Below are 21,724 nucleotides of genomic sequence, written 5' to 3'. Positions count from 1 at the left end.
ACTCATTTTAAAAAAAAAACCAACCCAACAACTATCCATTTTTACATCGCAACTGCATACGTAAGACAACTTCAATGTAATTAACTTACTTGCACACATCAGTAATTGACATAAAACGCATGTCTAATACAATGTGTACATGCACGTTACATTATGGTAGAATATATAGAGCAGTATAAACAAGTCATTGCCGGTATGAAATTTTACTCTGTACGGGCTTCACTAGTGCTTTTTATGTAGCCTGGTGTAAAACTAGCAAATATCTAGATGAGTTGAGGTATGCCCTTGGAAGACCTCTGCGTACCCCCAGGGTAGGCATACCCCCAGGGTTGAGAACCACTGGTTTCAGGCATGTCTGCACATACAGTGCTGCAGCTGAACCAATGCAACTGCACTGCTACAGCACGTCTGGTGAGAGCTCTCCCACTGGCACAATAAAGCCACCTCTGCAAACAGCAGAAGCCATGTCAGAGGGAGACGCTCTCCTGCTGACATAGCACTGTGCACATGAGAACTTATGTTGGTGTAACTTAGGTCACTCGGGGTGGCTTATTCACACCCCTGAGCGACAAAAGTTATGCCGACGTAAGCTGTAGTGTAGATATAGCCTTAGAGCCTCTAAAGAAAGAAAATGCAGATTCTGGATCTATCGGTGGTACCAACAGTTTTGTCAGAGAGAAACCATGGCTGGGTGATATAATGGGGGACAGACTCCTCCCATTAGCTGCATCTCCTGGTGGAGTCAAGACCTTCCTTAGGAAGGACCTGATGACAATGGAGATTGGGGATCAGGGAGATCAAAAATGTCATCAGGTGTAATGTAAGTGTCTGCTCTCCCTGGAGTGCAAGGGGTCCTGTCCGCCCAAACCAATGGAGCGGTAGTGTTTACAGTTTAGTTTGCACCACAGTCAGGCAAGGCAGAGGCGATACTATCACTGGTTGAGGCTCCCAATGGTTGCCTTTTGTCAGTACCATCAGTTCCTGGTGTTTAAGCTTAGTTGCTACCGGACACACAGTTGCTACTAGATTGTGGTCTGGTACCAACCGAGCCCTGGATTTGTGGACTGTCTTGTCATGACTCAGACTTGGGACATTCTAAGTCAGGAGTGGGCAAACTTTTCGGCCTGAGGGCCACATCAGGGTATAGAAATTGTATGGTGGGCCACGAATGCCCACAAAACTGGGGGGAAGGGCTCTGGCTGGGGGTGAGGGCTGTGGGGTGAGGCCAGAAATGAGGAGTTCAGGGTGAAGGAGGGGGCTCTGGGTTGGGAGAGAGGAGAGGTGAGGGCTCTGGGGTGGATCTGGGGACACGGGTTTTGGGGTGCAGCAGGGGGCCCCAGGCTGGGACCAATGGGTTCAAAGAGTGGGAGGGGGATCAGGGCAGGTGGTTGGGGTATGGGGGAGAGGTGTGAGGGCTCCAGCTGGAGGTGCGGGCCGGGGATGAGGGATTTGGGGTACAAGAGGGGGCTCTGGCTGGGATCGAGGGGTTCAGAGGGTAGGAGGTGGATCAAGGCTGTGGCAGGGGATTGGGGCACTGGGGGGGCTCAGGGGTGCAGCACTTACCGCAAGTGGCTCCTGGATGCATGTCCCCCCTCCAGCTCCGAGGCGTGGCCAGGCAGCTCTGAGCGCTGCCCCGTCCGCGGGCGCCACACCTGCAGCTCTCATTGGCCAGGAACCACGGCCAATGGGAGCTAAGGGGGCAGTGCTTGCGGACAGGGCAGTGCACAGAGCCGCCTGGCCATGCCTCTGCGTACTATGTAGGAGTCAGAGGGGGGTCATGCTGGCTGCTTCCTGAGAGTCACGAGGAGTGGGGCAAGCCCCCGACCCCGCTCCCCGGCTGGAGTGGGGCAAACCCCTGACCCTGCTTCCTGGCGGGAGCTGGGGGATGGATTAAATGGTCTGATGGGCCAGATGTGGCCCACCGGCCGTAGTTTGTCCACCCCGTTCTAAGTCTGAGCAGGAAGACTTGCTTGACTCGGGCAGAGCTGTATCCGACTTCTCTGAAGTGGACTTAGAGAAGGATCTGCTCTCGTGTTTATAAGAACACTCCCTGCTTTCCTGACAAGACCCAAACAGCGGATCTGTGGGAGTAGATTCCATAGCTGCTAAGTCAGACCTCGTGGCAGAAGGTGCACTCCTTGCTGAGCCAGGCTGACATACGGGGGCTCCCCTGGCCTGGGTCTGACTACAGCCTCATTGTTTTCTCCATTAGGTACTTCTGAAGATGAAGTTTCAGACCCTCACAAGTATGACTGGGGAAAGAGTGGCAGACACTGCTGCTTGCCATGAGGTGAGCCTCCCGGAGGCAATATTGATGGTTGTCGTGGACTGAGAAGGAGCACAGGCAAGCAGCAAAGATTTTGAAGCCCAGCGTTCTGGGCATAGTCCAGTACTTGTAATTGGAGGGGAGAATGGGGCAGAGTTCCCTAGTACAGGGAATCTATGTAATTATAAAACAAACTATAGAATAAAATTCTAAACTATTTACTATATATTTGCAGATTGAAGAATAAAGGAAGACAAAGTGCTGGACACTGGAGGTTCTGACCCAGGCGACACGGTGGAAAGAAGGAACTGGAACAGGGGTCAGTCCATTCTACCCCTTATCTCCTTGATTGTAGGCACAAAGGAAAGGAGGACACGTGCATGGACCAACAATCACTGCTTTCAAGAATTTTCCAACTCCAAGCGCATACAGTGTGTGCATGCCCACAGTGGAATATACAGAGGGACTAACACTCAAGGACAAGCATGGCTGTAAACCCATGTGAGCAAGACGGCACTGCAATGATGTGAAGTTGTGAGTGACTTTTCCGACTGCTACAGGCCTTACCTGCAAAGCAATCAGGCTGCTATATGACAGAGTGACCTATTTCAGCCTTTGATCCACTCTTACCTCGTGTTCTCCAACTGAAATTAACTTGGTATCTGCACTTATATCGTACTCACCTGTTACCCTTGCTCAAGCGGAAGGCAGCTCAACCATTTGATATGTTTAACAGAGGCAAATGATAGTTGGGGCATCCTAGCGTAATTTTAAATACAATCAGAATCATTCCACTCATCCGAAAAGCTGCCCAAAAAGGCATTTCTATCTAGAAATAATTAGTAACCTGCCATTATGGGTGTCATATGGTTATTTTTTCTTGTGTGCAATTATTATAAGGTCAAATTCTGATCACAATGAAATGATGCAAAACTTCCACTAACTTTAAGGGCTGTGGCCCTTAATATGTTTCTTTACCCACATGGTTCATGACTTTTCTTTTGGCAGGACGGGGCAGGGGGGGAGAAAATACAGGAATGATTTGACCAACATGTTTATTAGAGAGACAAGGTGGAAGAGATATCTTTTATTGGATCAATTTCTGTTGGTGAGAGAGACAAGCTTTCAAGACGCACAGGGTTCTGTGTAGCTAGAGATCTCTCTCTCTCTCTCTCACCAAAAGAAGTTGGTTCAATAAAAGATATTACTTCACCCACCTTGTCCTGCTAATATCCTGGGATCAACATGGCTACAATTACACTGCATACCAACAATTTATTAAAATTCTGAGTAAAATGGTGCATTCCAGTTAAGTATTTCAGTATGTTTCCTCCTACAGGGCAAAGCCCACTACAAATTGACAAATGGGATGGAAGTTTTCATACACAGTACCTTGAATTGAGCCTCCGGAGGTCCGGTGATGATAACCATTCTGAGCTTGGCATCTGGTCCTTCAGCAGGAGCTATCTGGAACACAAAGTTCAGATTAACACAGCTTCTTAGTTTTGACAGATGCCTAACTGCAAGCTAAGTTTAAGGAAGAACTTTTCCATCTCAGTAAAACTGTTCCATTCTGCCACAAGTGCAAAATCATTCATTATACCAGCAGCATTAAGCTTTGGTCATGCTAGGTTTTTTTGTTTTCTTTAAATGAATGTACTGTTATCGGAAAAAATGGCTAAGTCACAAATTTACTGCTGAAAAATCATGAGCATGAAACAAAAGGATAGCCACTCAAAAAGATCTGTAGCCCATGGTAAAATCTCATAGACAGTGTGTACATAGTATAAAGAGAGAGCTTTCCAGGGAAGGACATGGTTGAACAACCAAGATTTTTAATGTTATTCGCTACCATCAAACACGTCCTAACGAGAGAGAGGGGGGGGGGGAAACATTTTTCTAACAAACTCTTCCCATTAGCAAGACTTTTCCTTGGAGGATCAGGATAAGGAAGCTCCAACCTATCTAGCTGGTAATATCCAAACAGTCCTCCAGATTGTGAGATACACAGATGTTTTTGTCTTCTGGAAAAAAAATTAAGCTCCACTAGGGCTGAGCCACAGACGCCTACAGAGTCTTCAATAGTTCATTTCATCATAGAATAAGATTTCTGTGAGTGTTGTTCCCAGACTCCAATAGCATTAAATAATTTAACCCAGCTTCTGACATTGTGGATGAATCCTTTGTTTATCACAACTGACATTTCCATTGCTGCAGCTAGTATTTCATAGCCAGTGTTGAACAGGTAATGTATTAAGCAGTACAGGACTTCATCTTTGCCAACAGCCAAGGGACATTTTTCATCTTTAACAGCTGTAGTTTAATTCAAACAAATTACTAGTCATCATGTATCACTTTTACGTAACTGTGGTTAACATAAGAACACCATACTGGATCAGACCAAAAGTCCATCTAGCCCAGTATCCTGTCTTCCCACAGTGGCCAATGCCAGGCACCCCAAAGGCAATGAACAGAACAGGTAATCATCAAGTGATCCATGCTGTGTCACTCATTCCCAGCTTCTGGCAAACAGAGGCTAAGGACACCATCCCTGCCCATCCTGGCTAATAGCCGTTGATGGACCTATCCTCTGTGAATTTAAGTTCTTTTGTGAACCCTTCTGTAGTCTTGGCCTTCACAACATGCTCTGGCAAAGAGTTCCACAGGTTGACTGTGCGTTGTGTGACGAAATACTTCCTTTGGTTTGTTTTAAACCTGCTGCCTATTCATTTCATTTGGTGGCCCCTAGTTCGTGTGTTCTGAGAAGGAGTAAAACCAGTCCTGATTTTACAGACCTCTATCATATCCCCCCTTGTCGTCTCTTTTCCAACCTGAAAAGTGCCCGTCTTATTAATCTCTCCTCAGATAGCAGCTGTTCCATACCCCTAATCATTTTTATTGCCCTTTTCTGAACCTTTTCCAATTCCAGTATAGTTAGCAAAAATTTGGTTAACAATCATTCACACTATATCCTACACTGGAGAATACAACACACACTAGCTATTTACTTTGCACATTAATTCCAGTAATCTAACTAGCTATTTTATAGCTACATACAGGTATAACTGCAGCACGTTTATTAAGCTACCAAAATAGGAAATGCGCCAACAGCAGGAACAGTCAGACCAAATCCTTGCACTTTCATAAAGTATTTAAATGGTGCCAAATTTCAAGGCACCTTTGCAGTTAGCTTACTGAACACAGCTTGAGAAGATAATTTCTGTCCAAGTTAGACTGACATCTTTGAGATTGTTTCCCTTTTGTGCAGACACTTTACATTTTATTTGTACACAGACTCGATATTTCATACCAGGGTATCCTTTTTGCCACTAACCCCTGTATTCAATGTTGGAAAAGTATTTTCTATAAAGTCTGTTTCATTTCTGTTTCATTTTCATTTTTTATTATTTTAATGCTACAATTTTTTTTTTAAACAATTTCTTTGAGGTTGCAGGTCAGAATGGAAGAGTCTAAATCTTAGACTCTTCCCTTTTATCTGTATAGCTGGAGACAAACAGCATTGGGGGCTAGAAAATAGCACTCACTATTAATATTACAGTGCCTGCAGGGGGGGACATTCAAAAGCTTCAATGTTAATTTTGTCTTTCTTATCCTTGAAATGTGTAAGTTGGAGATCTATATACACAAATGTTTTCTCTGACGTTTTAATTTAAAATTTCACAGCATCTATGAAAAACAGACGAATCCCTATACATTCCCTCCAACAGCAACATGTACATTCAAATATATTCTTGAAATCCCATTTTATGGCTGAATATTTTTATTGGATCTATAAACTTCAGCACTGCACAAAAGTAGATATTATACTGATTCAAACATATTTACATGCACACCATCCTGTACATACCTAAAACAGGTCCAGAAAGCCATATACAGAGGGATATCCCAATTCTTGCATACAAAAAATCAGATTTCTAGTTTCGCCATCTAAAAATTACTCGAGTGTTCCTTAAACTCTTAGGTAAGATTGAACAGGTTGTTTCATAATTCAGAACATACTACTTTGCTGAAATATTAGAACAAAGATTTTTAAGAAAAGCGTATGTCAAAAGTACAGGATGTTATTTTTCAGAAGTTTTAAGTGGGGCAATAAATTCAGCCCACTGTTATGGTGTGTGTTTATTTCTACACAAATAAAGAAAAATCTGGGCTCCCTGTAGCACCTCATAACCAAGATTTATGCAGCATGATTTCCGGATTATTTTTAAAAATAGGCAAATTTTCACCGTCTGGTGCAAGCCTCTCTTGCTTCTGAAAACTTAGTGACCTCCCTTCTCTTACCTGACTCCTGCTCCCCAACTCAGGGATGCTCAGTCCCTGCTCTTCCCAAATCTGATGCCTGTTGAAAGAGCACTGCAGAACAAGACAGACCCCTACCTCTCGATGTGTCTCGACCCACTGACTGCATGCACGCACCCCCACAGATTCCACAGCTGCCTGGCCCCCACATCCCTCGTTGCTGGGAAAGTGGTAATAAGTAAATTGAGAACAAGGGAATAACATTTGATTGATTTATGTGACAGAATGAGAATTTGTGGCAAGTGAAGAGCAGGAATCCAGCTGCAACCAATCTTCACTTTAAAACAGATGTACTACCAATAGTTTGGTCAAAATCGCATCCCTACACAAGCCAAGCTGCAACTCTGTGGCTGTAGCAGCTGCCACTAACGCGGTGACATATACAGAAATGAGATGGGGAAAACAGCCAAAGTAATAATGGATCCACCAGCCTCATCCCTCCATGCACTGTGAAATGGGGCCTACGTGAGTCCCTGTAGAGCTGTACTCAAGCAGGAGTTCCACAACTCCTGCACACTCTCCTCAAACTTTGCACTAGGTCTTCCACATTCAGGGCTCTCTGGGTCTAGAGAGAGAGCAAGAGCGCGAGCGAGCCTGCACAGAGTTGTCAGAATTACCTTTGGACAAGAAACTTCCTACAATAAAGGATGAAGCCAGAGTGGAGGCTTGTAAAGTACTCAGACGCATCTATGCTTGTCAACAGAGATTGGAGAGGCAACATTTTCACACAAGGAAACAAAACCACCATGGTCAACACGAGAAATATAATCATTCCTTATTAGAGAATTTCAATGTGCTGTGTGAGAAAAACTCATAAAAAGAGGCTCCCTGCTAATTGTGATCAGCTATACTTCTAATATTGCTCTACAAAAGCACATTACATCATAGAGCCCAGATCGCCCTCCTTCTCGATACATTTTATAATGCATTGAATCAAACTAACTGCTTTATAGACAATGTCCCACATCAACCCCTTTGTTTTTCTTTCTCAGCTCTTCCCCAGTGGGTACCCCACAGGAAGGAATTCCCAAGTGCGCCTTTCTGGTTTCAAAGGGATTTTTTGTATTTGGGTGGTGGCAGCATCTAGCCATCCAAGGTCAGAGAGAAACTGCAACCTTGGGAGTTTAATGTAAGCCTGGAATGGCCAGTATTAATTTTTAGAATCCCTGTGGGCCTCCACTGCTGCACTCCAAGTGCCAGAGTGGGGAATCAGCCTTGACAGCCTTCGTGTCAGCACTGGTGGGAGCCCAAATAGTACCAGCACATTAATTGACAGAGCTGCATTGATGCTAACCCTACAGGTGGGCATGGGTGAGCCAGGATTGTTTTGTCTGAACTAAATCAAGCTTAATCCCTGGATTAGTTCCTCTGGTATATGCACTCGGCCTTGTCTACGTTCAGGGGTCAGCATTTGTGCAGCTAGATACACAGATTGCTGAACTGGGGCTATCCCCTGAGTGCAGACAAGGATCCAGCAGCTTCTGGTTCTTTTAGCTATCATGTCAGTTAAACCCGGTGATAAACAACAGGTTCAGCCACAGGAGCCTAGCATACACAGCACGGATTTTCAACCACCAGTACTTCAGAGTGGAGCCACCAGAACTTAATATCTCAGACTGATCCTTATTGGGCACCCGGAGACAAAGCACAGTAGTGAAAGGTTTTCCTTACTTATTTGTTATTAAAAGAGAAAATTCAGAGGTACTGTTTTTTGCCTTAACAATATGGCAAGAAAGTATTTAACACATCATTAAGGCTTGACTAAAGGCTTTTTCTAAGTTGAGACCACCAGGGTAGCTTTCTTTATAGCTTATATTTCACACCTCAAGAGAGGTTTGAAAACATTAGGATTCTAATTATTTTATCTCTCCAGTATTTAAAGCTTAATTTATAAACAAATATACCATTTATCACATAACTCAATGTGGGGAGTGCAGGGAAGGAGAGAATACAGATTCACTTGAATGTTATTTGTGAAAACTTGCTGCAAGTATCATGTGGAATAGACAGAAATCTTGTCAAGTTAATAGTACCTTAATAGATGCGCCTGCAAAACGAGAAAGTTGTTTGATGTGCTGTCCCTGCTTGCCAATAATGGCTCCTACCGCCAAGGCTGGGATGAACAGATGAACAGTTTCAGACTCGGGCTGTTGCTGTGGAGAAGGAGGAAAGAAATAATATGTCATGAATGTTTTTGAACATTATGAATTGGACTGACAGGAAAGAGGTATGGAGCACACATGCAGGGAAATGAGAGAAATCTTTGATGCCCTGTAAAGTTTAAATGTTTAATGAAGATCATGAAATCCAATCTTACATTAAAGAACAATTCAAGTCCAAGATGATTCTTTCAGTCTTAAAAAAAAAAAAAGTTGTGATTTTAACATTTCCACTTTAAGACCGTAATTGAGAGATTTTTTTTAAAGGGATGTCTCATTTTTGCCTATCATCTCTACTTTCCTGTTTTTCCAGTTTATGACTGGGCAGATTAGATGGTTGCAAGTGTGCAAAACTAAATGGACTGAAGGTTAAATAAGTGAACTATTTCTAGATTTCCTTTTTGTTTAATTTTGAAGGTAAATTACACTGACCTTGACACGTAAATTGCATAACAAGCCTTAGAGTTACATACATTTTACAGCTTCTTTTGCGTAGGAGTGATCTGGAATGATAAATAACCAACTTTAAAACTGCCAATGAGCCCTCGTGTGTAAGATTATGTAACAGTTGGAGTCTTGGCAGCGGTCCCAAAACAGTAAATTAAATGCAAGGTTAAGAGTTTCTAAATTAAATGCAAGGTTAAGAGTTTCTAAAATCACAAGGACCATCCCATCTCACCACAGGATATCAGACATGAGCAACACACCTCAAAGAACAACAGTTATGAAAGGTAGATAAGCATTTTTTCTTCAACTGCTTGCTCATGTTGATTCCATTCTAGGTGACTCACAAGCAGTGTCAATGGAAGTAGGCTCAGAGTTCACGGTCTTTCAGCTTGCAGCACTGCTCTGTCAAAGCCAGCGTCATCTTGAGCTTGTTGGGTAAGCGCATAATGAGAGAAGAATGTGTGGACAGACGACCAAGTAGCAGCCCTACAGATCTCTTGGATTGCTACCTGTACCAGGAAGGCCGCTGATGATGCTTGTGCCCTAGTCGAGTGTGCCATCACGATTGCTGGTGGAGGCACCTTCACCAGCTCATAACAGTAACGGATGCAGGCTGTAATCCAGGATGAAATCCTCCAAGCAGATAATGGGCGATCTTTCATTTTGTCTGCCACGGCAATGAACAACTCAGATGACTTACAGAATGGCTTTGTTCTATCTAAATAGAAGGCCAGTGCCCTCCTGACATCCAGGGTGTGTAGCCTGTGTTCCTCATCTGATGTATGAGGCTTTGGAAAGAAGATGGGTAAGTATATGTCCTAGCCAATATGAAACTAGGAAATTACCTTGGGCAGAAACGCTGGGTGCGGTCGCAACTGGACTTTATCCTGGAAGAACAATGTATAGGTCTGAAACATCAGAGACCAGGGTCAGCGACGGGGACAGGGCTGAGAAGGGAACTCTCTCCAACACCGACCCTGGATCCACCCACCAATTCAGGGACTTCCAGATATGCTCTGGCACCCTGACTACCTGGTCTAGGTCGTGACTGTTTGGGATGTACACCAAGGCCAGCCACGCTTGCAGAGGCCAAAGATGGAGCCAGGCATGACTGACCATGTGGCCCAAAAACTGCAGGCAGGTGAGAACCATGGTCTGAAAACGCACTTCTGGAAGAAAGGCTCTGGCTCACGTGGGGTCGAGAATTGCCCCATTGAACTCTACTCATTGCACCACCCTTAAGGTGGATTTTTTCTCATTTATTAACAGGCCCAGGTTGCAGAAGGTGGAACACACCAGATCAAGGCTCCTCTGCACTTGTTCCCGAGACCTGCCCTTGATGAGCCAGTCGTCGAGATATGGGAAGACCTGGACCCCTCAATGTCTCACGTAAGCAGCCACTGGTACCATACATTTTGTGAACACCCTCGGGGCCGATGAGAGGCCAAAGGGCAGAATCGAAAATGGCATTCACCCACTATGAAATGAAGGAAAAGCCTGTGACCTTGGAATATGGAGATATGGAAATAAGCATCCTTCAAGTCGAGGGCCGTGTACCTGTCTCCCGGATCCAGGGAAGGGATGACGGAAGCCAGGGACACCATGTGAAACTTCAACTTTCTGAGAGACTTGTTGAGGTGACGCAGATCCAGAATCATAGAATATCAGGGTTGGAAGGGACCCAGGAGATCATCTAGTCCAACCTCCTGCTCAAAGCAGGACCAATCCCCAACTAAATCATCCCAGGCAGGGCTTTGTCAAGCCTGATCTTAAAAACCTCAAAGGAAGGAGATTCCATCACCTCCCTAGGTAACCCATTCCAGTGCTTCACCACCCTCCCTGTGAAAAAGTTTTTCCTAATATCCAACCTAGCACCCACCCCCCCGCAACTTGAGACCATTACTCCTTGTTCTGTCATCTGGTACCATTGAGAATAGTCTAGATCCATCCTCTTTGGAAACCACTTTCAGGTAGTTGAAAGCAGCTATCAAATCCCCCCTCATTCTTCTCTTCTACAGAATAGGTCTGAAGTTCCCTTTTGCTTTCAGGATTAGAAAGTAGCGGGAATAGAACCCCTTTCCTTTCATGTCCCAAGGAACCGCCTCCACGGCCCCCAGACACAGGAGGTTCTCGACCTCTTGAATGAGGAGCTGCTCATGAGAAGGATCCCTGAAGAGGGATTGGAGGGATGGGATGGAGGGGCGGCTGAAAATTGCAGGGTATAGCCCTGAGATACTATGTCCAGCACCCAGCGGTCCAAGGTGACCTGTGACCAGGCCAAATGGTAAGGATGAAGACGGTAGAGGCAAGAACAAGGTGGATCCTGGGAGTTGACTGGGGTGTTGCTTTCGATCACACCTTCAAAATGAGTGCTTCTGGCCCCCAGGATGCTTTGGTGGGCTGGGCTGTGTGGGTGAGTTGGAGGAGGAGGGTGGTAATGACTAAAGCTCATGTCTCTATCCCTTCTCCTTGAAGACCCTTGACGAGGCTGCCAAGCCCTTGGAGGTGGGGCAGATTGCAGCATATGCATACCCAGTGAGCGAAGAGTGGCCTGAGTGGCCTTTTAACCCATGCAGCCTCACATCCATCTGCACTGCAAAGTCCATTCCCATCAAATGGGAGGTTCTGGATCAAGGTCTGCATCTCTTGTGACAGGCTGGAGATCTGAAGCCAAGAGTGGCGCCTCATGACTACCGCCAGAGCGACCACCCTAGCCACTGAGTTCGTTGCAACCCATGCCATTTGGAGAGATCATCTCGCTGCCACGGTACCCTCCTCCACCAGGATGCCAGATTCCTGAGCCAAACCTTGAGGGAGGGACTCCTTGAACTTATGGAGGGAGTTCATAAGTTAAAGTTATACCTGACCAAGAATGCCTGGTGGTTCGCCCCCTGGAATTGCAGGCTGGCTGTTGAATAAATTTTTATCCTGAAAAGGCCCAGTCTTTTGGCCTTTTTATTTTTGGGAGTTGAACTGCTTGTCCTTCTGGCTGGCCGCAGAGATGACCAGCGAGCCTGGATGTGGGTGGGTATAAAGGTACTTGAACCCCTTGGCCAGAACAAAGTACTTCTTTTCGGCCCTTTTGGAGGTAGAAGGGATGGATGATGGGGTTTGCCAGAGGGCCTTGACAATTTTCATTGTCATGGGGGGTGGGGGGGAGGGGGGGATTTTGGGGTGGGTGCTGTCTCCTCTACCCTGACCTCCGAGCGTGCTTCATGCACTGAGCCCGGTACCATCAGCTGTAGCTCCGAGGTGCCGGCAGATGAGTGGTGCGAAGGGGGCATCATCATCACCGGCACCAGCTGTGCTGCCAAGGCAGCAGCATGGACATTGACGCGTCCTCAGGTGCCCAACTGCACCGTGGAGTATCGGCAAGGGGCTAAATTGCCCTTCCATGCTGGAGGAATCCCTTACTTGTGACCACGTTGGGGCCGTTGCTGCCTGTGTCTGCCTGCTAACTGTACCTGCCAGAGACCGGTGTTTGGAGGAAGATCAGTGCCGGGGCCGGAGGGGACCAGTATCGTAAGGGGGAGCACTCCCACAGGGCAGGCAATGGAGATCTGTGTCAAGAGGTCAACCAGCAGGAGGGCAAACAGTGCTGGTGGTACAGAGACCAGCGCCTCCCCCTAAGTGATCCGTGTCAAGATGGTGGGGACTGCGAACGTGGTGCCTGCGAAGGTGAGCCCAAGAGGGCCTGGGCTGCGACACTGGAGATCTGTGATGTGCAGACGGAGAGCATGGGCTTGGCTCAGGGGATCAGCAGCGCTCCACTGCCCTCTGGGAGGTCTTAGCAGCTTGCTTGCCCTCGTAGGGAGCCTTTGCTGCCTCCTGCGGCATGTGCGGTGCCAGCGGATCAGGTGAAGGCTTCTGCTCTCTCAGCTCCGGGGAAGCTTGCGAAGGCATCAGTGTTGCCACAAGTCTGGGTCGCCTGCCACTCCTGGCAGTCGGTGGTGGATCCTTTAAGGGGCTATAGGTCCAGACTGGGGAGGCACGTCCACGTGGCTCCCGAGCGGCCAGGTGGCTCGAACTGGATCGTTTGTCCGATGCCCCATGGCCTTTCTTGTCCGGTGCCAGGGAGCTGTGCTTCTTAGTTTTCTTTTTGGGCACTGGCGATGGGGAGCAGCGCCAGGCGGAGCTCAGTGCCGGGGGTGCGCGGTGCAGTAGGCAGTAGGAGTCAAGTCTTGGCGAGACGGCTCGGAAGCCAGACGGAAGGCAGCCTCGATAAGGAGAGTCCTCAAACGAATATCCCGATCTTTCTGAGTCCTGGGTCAAATTTCCCCCCCCAGCTATGACACTTGTCCTTCACATCTGATGCCCCCAAGCACCTGCGGCAGCTGCTGTGGGGGTCACTTACAGCCATAGGCTGGATACCGGGGCATGCCCCACCTGGGGCGAAGTCCCCGCTGGGACTCTAACTTCTAACTACACTTAATTACTTGACACTAACTACTATAAACAACTATTTACAAGGTCCTAAGGCTCAGAGTCAGAAGAGACAAAACTGCTAGCCCTTGCTATGCAAGGAAAGGTGCTCCGACTAACCACAACGGGTGCTAAGAAGGAACTGAGGGGGTGAAGAGACAGCGGTGCCTGATATATGGACGCATGAGTGCGGCACTCAAGGGGGCACCACAGCCAGCCCTGTGGATACCACTAAGGCAAAAATCTCTGACGACCACACACGTGGGCGCACGCACACTTAGAATTGAATCAACATGAGCAAGCACTTGAAGAAAAACATGCTTGTTTCAAGTTTTACTTTTCCATTGTTGATAAAACACAAACCAACTATAATCTGGGGGTGGAGAGGATACATTCCTCTAGGCACAGCTCCAAGGACCAGGTAAAGAGTATAGAAATAGACATATTTAGAATGAAAATAAACTCTGCCAGTTGTTTCCGATAACTATGACACACAACTTAACATGTTTTTCTTCACAGGCACATGGGCAACTGGAATATTAAACTGCTTATTTCAATTTAAATCAGCAGTAAGATAACTACATGTTAAATCACTTAAAGGAAACAGAACTCCCTCTCTCATTGTCACATCAGATCCCGTGAAAGACCTCGTGGTAACGCCACTCACTCATCATTAATCCACTAAGCCTTCCAGTAATTAGAAAAGTAACTTGGAGTCACTGCTGGAGATTAATCTGATCTCATCTTCGGTGAAGATGGGTAGTTCAGAAGCAGTATCAATTTGCTGAAAGAAATCAGCATTTTTAGTCCTATTCCTATTCTCAACCTTTCCAGACTAGTGTACCCCTTTCAGGAGTCTGATTTGTTTTGCATACCCCTGAGTTTCACCTCACTTAAAAATGTCTTGCTTACAAAATCAGATACAAAAATACAAAAAGTGTCACAGCACACTATTTCCAAAAAATTGCTTACTTTCTCATTTTACCATATAATTATAAAATAAATCAATTGTAATATAAATATTATACTCACATTTTCAGTGTATAGTATATAGAGCAGTATAAACAAGTCATTGTCTGTATGAAAGTTTAGTTTTTACTGACTTTGCTAGTTTTTTTATGTAGCCTGTTGTAAAACTATGCAAATATCTAGGTGAGCTAACGTACCCCCGGAAGACCTCTGCGTACCCCTGGTTGAGAACCACTGCTATCAAAGTACTACATAAATTGGACTCAGTTTAGCAGCAATCCTTCCTTTCCAACCCAAGCAGCACACCTCTCATCCTCACTATGTTTCATCTCAGCTACTGCCTTCTCCAATTCTCTGGTTTCTTTGAATACCAACCTGGCCCCACTCCAGTCCATCCAAAATGTCACTGCCAAAATAATCTCTCCCACAAATTAAGTTGTTTCAACAACTCACCTCCAACACTCCTTTGAGTGATTTCATTGGCCCTGCACTGTGCTTCAAATCTAAAGCAACATCAATAAGTTTGCATTTAAGACCCTCCATCATGCAGTCCCTACTTACATCTCTGACCTGATCTCCTAAGCATTTCCCTCACCCTCCCTGCCTTGCCAGTGAAACCAACTTCATTCTCTTCTTTAATAAGTATTTCCATGCCCATCTGGTCACGTTGCCCCTATGTCTGCAACACTATTCCTCCTCCTCAAACTACTTTGGCTAAATCCAATTCACTACTAAAACCTCACTTCTGTCATCTCACTTTTGATAAGTGAAGGATGGGCAACAAAATGAACAAAGGTAAATGAATGATCACGATAATTACATGCCTTACCGAGTAACAGTGTTGTATGTCACTCTTGTCCTGCTTCTCCTCCCTCCTTATTCATATCTGTTTACAACCTTCACTCATCTCATGTTAAATTTAGATTGCAAACTTTTCAAAGTAGGGACCAGTTTACTAGTTTTGTGAGGTGCCCTAGAATATATACGGGTGCTTGAACAGTAATAATAGAATCTAGGGGAGAAGAAAGGAAGACGTCTGTAATGAGTGATGTTCTAATTTATCAGTGTTTTTCAAATTCTACTCTGCAGTTATATAAAAGGCATCTTACCATCAGGTATCGTATTTGAGAGAAGCATTTCTATTTAATTTCTTCTAACCAGTCATTTTTGTTTACAACATAAATAAGTTAAGAAGTTGGTGGTGGTGGGGGGTGGGGGGTGTTTTGTTTGTTTTAAGCACAGATGTCAAAATGATGAGGGTTTTCTTGCTCCCCTGACAAGGTCTGACCATAGTGCAGACAAGTCAGGGGAACATCAGATTCAAATTGAATTTTTACTACTTCCCCACACCAAATATCCTTGTACTGATTGGAAGACTGTCCTCCATTGGAAAAGCATGAGCACATAGTGTGATGACTAAGCCACCCAACATCATTACCTATGCAAATTACTGGAATTCTTAGACAATCTTTCATATTAGGCATTTAATCATCATTCAGTTTCCTCAGTGCCATGCCACTTAGTCATGCTGTTTTTCAGGAACCTCTAGCCCAGAGATGGTATCACAATTAAATTCCTAGTCTTACAAATACACCATGAGAACTACATCCAGTGAAATCATTCTCCACTCTGTGCAGTCTAAGATTCAATGTTCCCTCCCTTCTTAACTAAAAGGCCAGAATAGATTTAGCATAGGTTTTGGCCTACAACAATGCCCCCAATCCTCCAGAGTCCTGCACCAAAAATGGGGGGCATCTACTAAGGTAAAAAGAACAAGCCAAAAAATCCCGACATATCTTTATGTATTTCTATGAAAAGAACAAAAAAAAGAGTTCAATAATTTCCTTTCCAGCTCACCTTTCAAAGAGGGAGCCGTTCCCAGCTTTAGTACAAAGATTCTCAAGGCCACAAAGATGATGTGTTTTTAGGCAAGACTACAGCACTTCTAATCACAGAAAGATCATTGCACAGCGTGCACATGTACACGTACTGGGAAGTCATCGCTCCACAGGGCTCCCAAGCTCTTCAGCAGGAACTAATTAGCTACTCTTCCACACCAGACCTCCAGGAGATATAGCTACCAAAGAAGGACCTTCTCCATCCAAGCATCTTTCGGGTAGGCAGCAAGGAGCTGCTCTAAATGCTGGAGCCACGGCTGAACTTCAGGACCCACGAATAGCTGCACAGATGGAAAGGTTTCTGGGCCCTGGTAGGCTGCTTGTGTCTCAGACTCATAGACTAAGGTCAGAAGGGACCATCATGATCATCTAGTCCAGAGGTTCCCAAACTTTTCTTATTGCGTACCGCCTTCCAGCTATACCAGCTGCCCGCGTACCCCTACCCTTCTCATCACTGATACTTTGTGTCTCCTCCTTAACACTACCTGTCTTCAGCCATCTGCCCATATTTCACTGTTACGTACAGATATAGTTACAGTGTGATGTATAACAATGAAAACAAAAAAAACCTGACTCAGTTCTGAGCTCACTTAGACTGGACAATTGCTTCAAATTACAGAGAAGAATAGTACAAATTACTATTTGCATTAGTTTAAACCGGCAAGTGACCCATGCCCCATGCTACAGAGGAAGGCGGAAAACCCTCAAGGTCTCTGCCAATCTGAACCAAGGGAAAATTCCTTCCCAGCCCCAAATATGGCAATCAGAGAGACTCTCAGCATGTGAGCAAGACCCATCAGCCAGACACCTTGGAAAGAATTCTCTGTAGTAACTGAATTTGTTAGTCTCTAAGGTGCCACAAGTACTCCTTTTCTCAGAGCCATCTAGTGTCCCATCCCCAGCCATTAGAAATAACTGCTGCTAGCAGTCACAGATCGGTTACGTGCCATTGTAGGCAGTCTCATCATACCATCCCCTCTATAAACTTATCAGGTTGACTTGAAGCTAATTAGGTTTTTTTTGCCCCTACTGCTTCCCCTTGGAAGGCTGTTCCAGAACTTCACTCCTCTGATTGTTAGACATCTTCATCTAATTTCAAGCCTAAACTTGTTGATGGCCAGTTAATATCCATTTGTCTTCTGTCCACACTGGAGCTTAACCTAAATAGCTCCTCTCCCTCGCTGGTATTTATCCCTTTGATGTATTTCTAAAGAGCAATTATATCTCCCATCAGCCCTCTTTTGGTTAAGCAAACAAGCCAAGCTCTTTGAGTCTCCTCTCATAAGGTAGGTTTTCTATTCCTCGGATCATCCTAGGAGCCCTTCTCTGCACTTACTTCAGTTTGAGTTTATCTTTCTTGAACTTGGGAGATCAGAAATTGCACACAGTATTCCAGATGAGGTCTCACCAGTGCCTTATATTATGGTACTAATACTTCCCTGTCTCCACTGGAAATGCCTCGTCTGATGCAACCCAGGACTGCATTAGCCTTTTTCACAGCTGCATCACACTAACAGCTCATAGTCATCCTGTGATCAACCAATATACCCAGGTCCTCCTTCTCCTCTGATACGTCCCCAATTTATAACAAAAATTCTTGTTGTTAGTCCCTAAATGCAATTCTTGTTGTCTAGGCCATGCCATACCCCAAGCCACAGATCACTTTGAGGAGAACAGATGTGCTCATGAGACAGAGAAGCGACAAAGGAGGAAAGAAAGGGTACAATACTCCAGCCAACAACTATGTCTCCTCCAAGATTACACCTATCACTTTGGTGGGAAAATCTGCAGGGCAAGAATTGGACTCCCCAGCCACTTAAAAACTCACCAATGAACCCCCTTGGCAGAGATTATCCTCACATCGAGGGATAGCTGAAGAAGACTGGTCTACCAATTCCCCACCTCCACAGAAATATGGATGGGAAGAGGGGTAGTCACTATATTCCCCAAAAATCTAGTAGGGGTAGTAGTGAACCGCCCCCAGGAAGACCTCAAAAGTGAGAAGGCTCTAGGAAGTGTATAACTAGGAACCAGGCAAGACAGAAACTGGAGAACATATTGTGAGACTAGAGAAGGGGGAAAAAAACAAAAGCCACAAGGACTGGTCAGAATCCCTGCAAATATAAGGAGGCAGGACATGGTTCTGATTTGGGATTTTGTCAGATTTGTATATATATGAAATGCAGTTTCATTTCCTCCCTCCTCTTCCAAATGTGCTGCATCAACTATTTGCTGCTGAGGTTACTGAGCTGAGGTTCAACTGTCACACAACTCCCTCAGTCACACGTAGAGCACCAGCAGCCACCCATCTTTGATTAGGAAGCATGAAGTGTTTTTTGCCATTTCTGTTCCTCTTACTAGCTTCAGCATTTCAGTGTTACTCACAACCTTGTTGCGAAACCTCCCAGAGATATTGGTGTGAAGAATTTTTATTTACCAACTTCTCATGGGCTCATATCTCCTCCCAATACTGGTGCAGTCTATTACAACATTCAGGTTATAATTTATATCTCTTTTAAGACCCAATCCTGCAAACACTGAAGTATATGGAATTTTGCCATATTGCCATGGGTAAGGAATTGGACCTTCTCTGCATTCTACCTCTGTTACGTACCTCCACTATATGGTTTATTTACCCTACATGTGCTGCAGCACAGTTACCTTAGGAGGAGGCAACTATTTCAAAATCACCAGGTCACGTTACTCACTCTCAGCGAGGGTCAGTTTTCAGTTGTGAGGGAAATAGTTCAAAACTATTTTAAGACTGCCTGAAACAGTCTCAGCCAATGTGTTTGGCTCCAACCTAGCATACTATTTTTTAAAAATGTACAGAGCAAATCCACTTAATGGAACAGAATCTGTGTGCAATAGGCACTATATTAAAAAGCTCTTCTCTGCATTTCCCCTCCCCCCCCCCCATCACAATCACCTCCACTAAGGCAAAGCAGATTTATATTTTTCAGCATAAAGTGACTCACTTGGTCTTCAGAATGCTCTAAACTTCATCAGAAACTGATGAACTGTTTTATTCAATCCCTACCAGACCCAAAACCAAAATTTAAACCACACTTTTTCAATGTGCTTTGAAGAATTACACTGGCCTACAGCTATAGTAAATGCTTTTATTTATTTAGTAATAAAAGTTTGCAGCAAGGGGAAACTAACATTAAGCCAAGCATCCTGGAAGACATTCCAGGAAGAATCAATGCATTAATACAAAATAAGCTTTTGACATTGGTCAAAAAAGTCTGAGTTTATTCCACCCCACCCCCATACCAATATTTAATATTAAAGCCTTCATTGGAAACAAGAGGCTCATTAAGAAAAGCTTATTTAAGATTTTGCTATACAGGCCCAGTGTGCCATACACTGAGTTTTATAACCTCCTTGTAAATACCTCCTAGGTCACCACTTACTATACTAGATAAAGTGATGCAGCCAATGGAGACTAACAAGCTAGAACCCAAGTCAGCTGTTCCCCAGATTTCTAGTTTATATATAACTAATTTATGATTCATCCTCCAATTCTAAAATCATCTGCTAGTATTCTGTAATTTCAGGGTAATAACTGAAGGCATAAAGCTGATTTCAATGCTGAATGCCGCCAAGAAAAAAATTAAAGTAAGAATGCTGTTCACCACTAACTTCAACTGCAGAGAAGCCCCCACCCTGGAGACAAAATCTTAGTGTCCATCCCTACCCGATAGGAGAGTCCAGGAGACGGGGGAAGAATAGGATTCTTAGTAGCACTCATACCTCCCCAAAGCTTGGTAGTATTCCTACTGGAGTGAAGTTGAACTACATTCCAGCATGGCACTGGAGTCTCCTAGATGAGATGTCCTTTGAGACTTCAATGCCTATAAAGGCAACACCTCCCACCACACTGACCCACATATTCCATGTCTGAGACCACCACATGGATGAAAACACCTGGCTCACTCTTAACCCATGTAATATAGAAGTAATGCTTTTAGGAGCAGGGAAACACTCAAGGAGTTATTTGGGATATGAACTTTGCCCTCCATTGAGATAAGCTACTCTCCAATCACTAAGGTGGTACAGAGTCTGCGTGTTTTATTGGATGACCCTTGGGTTCTGGCCACACACGGAACACACCAAGATTAGAGAAGCCTTTTTCCACAATCTAGTTGGCCAGGTTATTGCAATCCATCCAGCCAATGAGCACACAATTCACCTCCAGGTCAGACTATTGTAACTTAACGCCTGGCACTGAAGGACACATTGAGACCTACTCAAATACTATACAGCAGTTTTAAGAAAAAGGGCAAATCACACCAGTGTTCTACTCACTCCACTGCCTCAGTTTGACTCCAGATATTGGCCCTAAGCTTTAAAGCCATTAATGGACAAGAGCCTGATTATCTTAAGAAGCATCCTCTATTGCTGCAAACCACCAATAGACTTGTGCCCATCAGGAATGCTGCTAATAGAGCCCAGAGTGTAATTCTCAGAAGCAGAGGAGGAATAGTCACACAATCATAGAAATGTAGAGGTAGGCCCCCCATGCTGAGGCAGGGCTGAATAAACCTAGACCATCCCTGATAGCTGTTTGTCTAACCTGTTCTTAAGCTCCAATGATGGGAATTCCACACCTCCTTTGATAACCTATCCCTGTACTTAACCACTCTTCAAGTTGGACAATTTTTCCTAACATCTAACCCTAAATCTTCCTTGCTGCAGATTACTTCTTGCCCTATCTTCAGTGGACATGGAGAATGACCGATCATTATCCTCTTGAGAGGAGCCCTGAAGTCCCCTCTCAGTCTTCTTTTCTGAATATTAAGACATGCATAGGTCAGGTTTTCTAAACCAGTGGTTCTCAACCAGGGATCGCGGGCACGGGCAGATTTCAGGGGATCCTCCAATCAGGACCAGTGTTAGACTTGCTGGGGCCCATGGCAGAAAGCCTAAGCCCTGGGCCCTGCCACCCGGGGCTGAAGCAGAAGCCTGAGCAACTTAGCTTTGCGGGGTGCCCTGTGGTGTGGAGCCGTGGGCAAGTGCCCTGTTTGCTACCCCCTAACGCCGGCCCTGGCTTTTATATGCACAAAACAGTTGTTGTGGCACATATGGGCCATGGAGTTTTTAGGGGGGCCTCAGAAAGAAAAATGTTGAGAACCCCTGTTTTAAACCTTTTATCATTTTTGTTGCTCTTCTCTGGACTCTCTCTGCATATTTCCTAGAGTGTGGCATCCAGAACAGGATACAATACTCCAGCTGAGGCC

The 21,724-nt window shown here is 45.0% G+C and overlaps 1 protein-coding gene across 2 annotated transcripts in view; it reads right to left on the bottom strand.

Moving 5' to 3' along the window:
* IGF2BP3 (insulin like growth factor 2 mRNA binding protein 3) overlaps positions 1-21,724 on the bottom strand; it is a 167,592-nt gene that overhangs the window by 7,769 nt on the left and 138,099 nt on the right. For both annotated transcript variants that reach the window (XM_073333722.1, XM_073333723.1), the window contains 2 exons: positions 8,620-8,739; positions 3,659-3,733 (listed from right to left, as the gene is read on the bottom strand). In XM_073333722.1, coding sequence (XP_073189823.1) covers positions 3,659-3,733; positions 8,620-8,739 — 195 coding nt within the window. The remainder of the gene's footprint in view (positions 1-3,658; positions 3,734-8,619; positions 8,740-21,724) is intronic.

This window comes from Lepidochelys kempii, chromosome 2 (genome assembly GCF_965140265.1).
Source record: "Lepidochelys kempii isolate rLepKem1 chromosome 2, rLepKem1.hap2, whole genome shotgun sequence".
NCBI lineage: Eukaryota > Metazoa > Chordata > Testudines > Cheloniidae > Lepidochelys > Lepidochelys kempii.
The sequence above is the reverse complement of the archived record's forward strand: the minus strand, read 5'-3'. Positions and strand labels throughout refer to the sequence as shown.